Here is a 6,129-nt window from a genome sequence, read left to right on the forward strand (position 1 = left end):
GGGGTGGGGGGTGGGAGTTGATATAGACAGGTATGGATGAAGTGTAGATTCATTTCAGAGGGAGGGGAAGGGGTTGGGAAAGGGGTTAGGGAGCCGGGGTTGATATAGAGGGATGGGTAAAGTAATGATTACATGGGTTTATTGAAGAGAGATGACACAGCTATAGTGGTTAGAGGGTAGTTGTATGTAAAGAGGGAAGAGGGACTAACGTTGAGGGATAAAAGATTGAGAAGTAGAGACTATAGCAGGATGAATGGCGGAATGGCTAAGGGTAGATTTAGTTAGAGCTGGGTTCTTTTCATTACTTTTGGAATAAAGGCCTGTCGCTTATCAACAGGGAAAATTGTCTCACGGTAATGTGGAAAAACAAAGTTTTAACAAAAAGAAATTATCCCCTGATAATTATGATCATGTCTTTTGTTTTTGTTTTCCGCATTTCAGATGGTAGCAATGTCAGATGAAAACATGCTAAAACTGAACTGAAATGAAAAAGAATACAACTTTTTTTCAATGGAAATGAGGTCCAAATTCAGCCACAAAATGTCTGTGAAACAGCCCTGAAGGAGTAGGTGGATGAAAGGGTAGCTACAAATGGGTTAATAAAGAAGAAATGAACTGACTGAGAAGGGGGGGAATGGGGTAGCTATAAAATGGTTACATGTATGGAAGATCACAGACTGATTGAAAAACAGGATGGAATAAGGTGCAGGAAGAAAATGAAGAGAAAACCATGAAAGGAGGAGATGATTGGGGAGTTGACCTCTTACAGAGAATTCATGTCTCACTTACGAGTAATTCATGTGATAATAATTTGTACATCAAACGGAAAATAAATTATAATGGTTTTTTTTTCATAATTACAATTTACTGCATGTGGGCCTATTTAGGGTCCCCTGATGTGTACATGTGTTGGTGTAGAGGATGCTGTATAATAGAGTCGGCTGGATGTTTGTTAGCCATCACTATCACACCAGATAGACAACAGATACACTATCAGTCCCTTCGGCAGTTAGATCTTCCTCACTTACTAGTGTAGGAGCAATGAACCCCCCTTCCCCCTCCCCATTGCCCAACCCTCACTTCCACTCTCCCTACTCCCCTTCCTCTTTTATCATTGCCACAAGCTTCATATTTGAAACATGTTTCTTAGATCTTCAAAACAACTTTTTTCAAAACTATTTGCATGGTATTTGCATAGGGTACAGATGTAACTTATTAAAATCTAAGAACATTATGTTTCAATATTGCAAATGTGTCTTTTAAAAAAATTCTTCTTTAGTTACCGGGTAAGTTGAATAATTAACTTATTGATTTTGATAATCATTTATTATTAATATGTCCTGTTATAAACTTTTAACCTCTATGTAAGTTCAACCATATTTTCTTATTACGTTTTCAAAAATTATTGATAATATGGTATTGTTAAACATATATAGACATCGTTTAATTTACAACAATTATGAAACAAGATTTTTGTGAAAAAATTAAACTTATATCAATCGATTTTGTTTGTCCAAATGAAACTACACAGGGGGTCTCAATATGGGAGGAAACTGGATTACCCAGAGAAATGCCAGGTGGTCGGGCAGGTGACCTCATATACCTTTTCGTGTCAGATTGGGGAATTGAACCCCTTGCCATCTTGGTGAAAAACGAGTACATTATCCCCCGTGCCACCTTTAATCTCTAACCATTATACATGTAGATATATAATTATGTCCGACCATATTTTCTAACTTACGTTTGTACAACATAATCTCTAACCACAGGTCTATCCCAACATTTTGAAATTAGCAGAACTTTTATTTTTTTTAATCTTCAAACTTAATGATACATAACAAGACCTAATTTCAAAGTTTCATCCAAAGGTAAAAATAAAAACCTTTCCGTAATCTGGAGTTTGGCATTACCACAAGTGATAAAAGTCCTAACTTGCATGTGTTGATGACGTCCATTGACGGAACATGTACGTAGTTTACTGCGTTTTTAAAATATCTTATTCCTACACATGTGATGATGGAATGAAACATCTGTGTGTGGAACGGTTCGGCCATATGGTGATCTGACATTTAAACGACTCACCTTGCGATTTGTAAACATACACATCAAGACCGATATATTCTCCACAAAAAATGCCGTTCATTAACCTGACAGACTGCAGACTTGAAATAAGTAAAATTTGCAAAAATGAAATTATATGCATAAAAAAAAAAGTTTTTTGGAAAAATGCCAAAGTTTTATTGAGATCCAGATTTCAGAGGAAAGAATCAATATTTGACTACAATGAAAAGTTGATAACTTTAAAATCTAAGAATTGCTTAATGTACTTTTTTATTGTGATGCTAAATGAAAATCATGATTCAACTAAGATTAAAGTTTTTTAAATCAAAGATGCATTAAGTCATTCACCCCTGAAGACACATTTGAACTCTTCCAATTCAAAGGTTGGAATGATTCATTAAGAAATTTCAGTGGTGTATGAACTAAGGAAAGATTTAGACAATTTGTATTTGATAATACTTATTTTAAGTACCTGAACTAAAACTTTTCTGGAAGTCCTTGCTAAATACATACATAGACATATATCAATTTCCTTTAAAAAAACATAATTGAGACAATTTTTGTTCATTTTTTTTCTGTAATTTTCTATTAATGAGAGAATTTGAACTATGTGTTTTTAGTTTTATAAAATCATATTGACTTTTTCAGTGGATTAACAAATGTACATTGCATGTTTTTGACGACAAAGATGTAACTTGAGTTGGACAAACATTAAACAATCAGTACCAGGTACACATGTATTCCCTTGGGCGAACAGCACACGTACATAACCAGACATCTCTTCACTTTCTGATTTGGTGTTTGTTTGTTGTTTTACGTATTCACGAAAACTAAAGCCACGTGACGACAGTTGTTAAGTGGAAACGCAAGACACTCGAGTGCCATGTTACATAGAAGTGCCTCACTGGGATGTCTGATATATAATACACATGTGATTCCTACCTTTATACTTTGTGACGACGGCGCCATTGTGATTCAGGGGCTCGTCAAATCGGACTTGCAGGGAGGAGCTACTGGCCACAGAGAGGCTCACACAACTTGGGGGGTCGGGCACGCCTGGAACAAACATTGAGGGGGGTCATGTATGTAACCTTACCGGGGAAATTGATGTTACATAGCAATCAAACATGTCCCTAAAAACATTCTTGTGGATCTTTGAAGTGAAAAAGAAAGTGTTGCTATCAATAGACACATGTTTTCATAAGCAAACAGCTCACAAAGAGTAAAAACTAGTACACAATTATTATTGTCTTATAGTAAAATAATTGACCTAAGACAGACATGTGTTCTATGAGTGAAAGATAAGTCACTCACTAGGGACAGTCAAATTCAAGTTTTAACAGTCAAATAAAATTACCAAACACTTTTTTAATATAAACATAATACAAGCCATTCAGGTTGATATATCTAGCCTGTGCCTCGCTTTGACCATCAATGCACATATCAGAGAAACTAACCTAAGCAGCAAAAACTTAATATTGATGGAGATGCTGACAATGTCAATGGACCATGAAAGGTAGGCCGAATCCAGCATTTGCTAGATGGGTTGAGATGTACTACCTAGGATGCATCTATCGTCCAAGCAACACCTAAGTCTCGCTTCCGCTACTTCGTTGTGGCAAGACAAAAATAGTGTACTGGAAAATTTGCCTAAAAATACTATGAATTTGGTTTATAGACTTACGGGCATGGTCATATCCGGCCTTCATCCTCTTCAGCAGTTTGTGTCGGAATTCCCAGTGGTTTAGCTGTCGTTCATTCTCCTGTCAATCAAAGACAAAGTGTTAACATTAAGAAATCAAAATGATGGAATTGACAAAATGACCTGATCCAAAATGGATTCTATTTCTTCAGTATGTTTTTGATATTCCCGATGCAGAATTACAAATAAATTTTGAAATGACAATTTTTTTTAAATAAATTTTGCCAATATCGTGCTAGGAATAATCTACCACAGAATAATATTTGTCCCAGTTAATATTTTTGAATACAAAATTATCTTACCAACTCTTCTTCAATATAACGTACATGTACTACAAAAATTATCTTAGAACTGCTATTCAAATTGTAGAAATTTTGTTCAACATTGCTTCGAATAGGATTAGCTATAACTACAAACACTCAATACCTGTTTTGTTTCAGTTAAGAACTGAAATTTACAATCTATTGTTCAAAATTTCTTACAGTTGGATAAACTACTTTTACAACACCAAATTCTCTTTTTGTTCCAGTTGAAAATTGAAATTGACAATTTATCTTACCAAAACCTCCTCCAGTTGGATAAATTATTATTAAAACCACCAAATTCCAAATATTTGTTCCAGCGAACAATTCAAATGTCCATTTACCTTACCAAAAACTCTTCCAATACTGTGCTAATAAATACCAGCTCCACACACAAAATTCTTAAAACGTTATCTAGAACAGTAATGTTATCTATTGAAATTACCCCAAGGTTGTCACATTCCTAAATACATATACAACGTCCAGTACCGAATGGTGATCACGGGGCACTATGAGCGTGTGACAAATTAGTTTAAACTTTCCATCTACAAATCCACACAACAAGATTTAATAATCTCTGTGTTTGTGACGTGTACAAAGGAAACTAGTATTACGAGACAAAAGACATACATTTATTGTATGTACACATACATGTCAGGCAATTTTCAAACGGATTAATATAATAACAGCACCGAACCAAAACTAGTCTGTCTGAATTCTGTCAATATTTGGTCGGTGTTCATAAAGATCTGGTGTGGGCCTTCACTATAAAGCCTTATTTGGTAATTTAGTACCTAAGTAAGACATAAGAACAAATAAAAGAAAATGGAAAGGTAAATAGTTCAGGTAAACAGCTGTGACAATAGCCCAGACAGTGCTAGGCACTAAATTACTTACACTCAAGTGCTCAGTTGATAAAGCATTGTCATCTCAACAGAATTTTTCCGAAAAATATGTTTTACATTTTTTTTACCCATCATTATTTATAAAAATGACTTTTATATATATATAATTTGCCTTAATAATCTATTTTAAACATGAACCATGAGATATTGTTTGATCATTTTCAATATTAAAGAAAATATTTCAAATCTAAATTTTCCAAATATATGGAGTTAAGATAACAAGGCTTCAAAATGAACCATACAAAAGCATTAATCCAAATCTCATTATGGCTTATATGATCATGCATGGCTTGCATTGGTCAAGAATGGTTATGGTCAAGATTTGACCGTTTAAGTGTGAAACTGATTTAGAACTACAAATGAATGACATCCAGGTATATAAACAATATTTCAGTTAACAGCCATGTCAGTTATGACACATAGGATTAACTCTTTCACCCCTGAAATTTCATAATGAACTATTCCAACCTTTGAACTGGAAGAGTCTTCAGGGGTGAATCAGTTAAAAGTTACTCAATACGTAATCCCCAATACTCTTGTGATTGTAAAGGGCTTGGTACGGGATTGCTAACAAAGTTGGTAACAGTCAGGTACCAAGCACAGAATTCGTGTTTTTCCTTACTTCTTTGGAATAAGCATTAATTGTGGTTATGAAGGGAGGGCAGAAATATATAATCTACTTAAGGCATTAAGCCTGGGGCTATAATGAAACACTTTCATGTTTAAATTTTAACCGATAATAAAAAGAATGTTTAGAAATTTATTCAAATATTCTGATAGAAAACATATCTATAATATGTGAATATATACCAACTCACATACTGTTATTTTGATTTACTTGTGAAAGGTTTAATTACTATTCAAATTGGGGTTGTTTTATGGCAGTGCATGGCAAGTTAATTTCAAATGACATGAACTCTCTCAATGTACTGAGGACTACTGCTGAGAATGGTGCTGAGGACTACTGAAAATGGTGCTGAGGACTACTGAGAATGGTACTGAGGACTACTGAAAATGGTGCTGAGGACTACTGAGAATGGTACTGAGGACTACTGAGAATGGTGCTGAGGATTACTGAGAATGGTGCTGAGGACTACTGAGAATGGTACTGAGGACTACTGAGAATGGTGCTGAGGACTACTGAGAATGGTACTGAGGA

At 34.8% G+C, this 6,129-nt stretch overlaps 1 protein-coding gene across 2 annotated transcripts in view; it reads right to left on the reverse strand.

Moving 5' to 3' along the window:
- The window catches only part of LOC110455674 (ankyrin repeat and fibronectin type-III domain-containing protein 1-like), a 152,983-nt gene that overhangs the window by 11,936 nt on the left and 134,918 nt on the right, over positions 1-6,129 (reverse strand). For both annotated transcript variants that reach the window (XM_021505939.1, XM_021505940.1), the window contains 2 exons: positions 3,746-3,824; positions 3,004-3,117 (listed from right to left, as the gene is read on the reverse strand). In XM_021505939.1, the coding sequence (XP_021361614.1) occupies positions 3,004-3,117; positions 3,746-3,824 (193 nt within the window). The remainder of the gene's footprint in view (positions 1-3,003; positions 3,118-3,745; positions 3,825-6,129) is intronic.

This window comes from Mizuhopecten yessoensis, unplaced genomic scaffold, assembly GCF_002113885.1.
Source record: "Mizuhopecten yessoensis strain PY_sf001 unplaced genomic scaffold, ASM211388v2 scaffold8361, whole genome shotgun sequence".
NCBI lineage: Eukaryota > Metazoa > Mollusca > Bivalvia > Pectinida > Pectinidae > Mizuhopecten > Mizuhopecten yessoensis.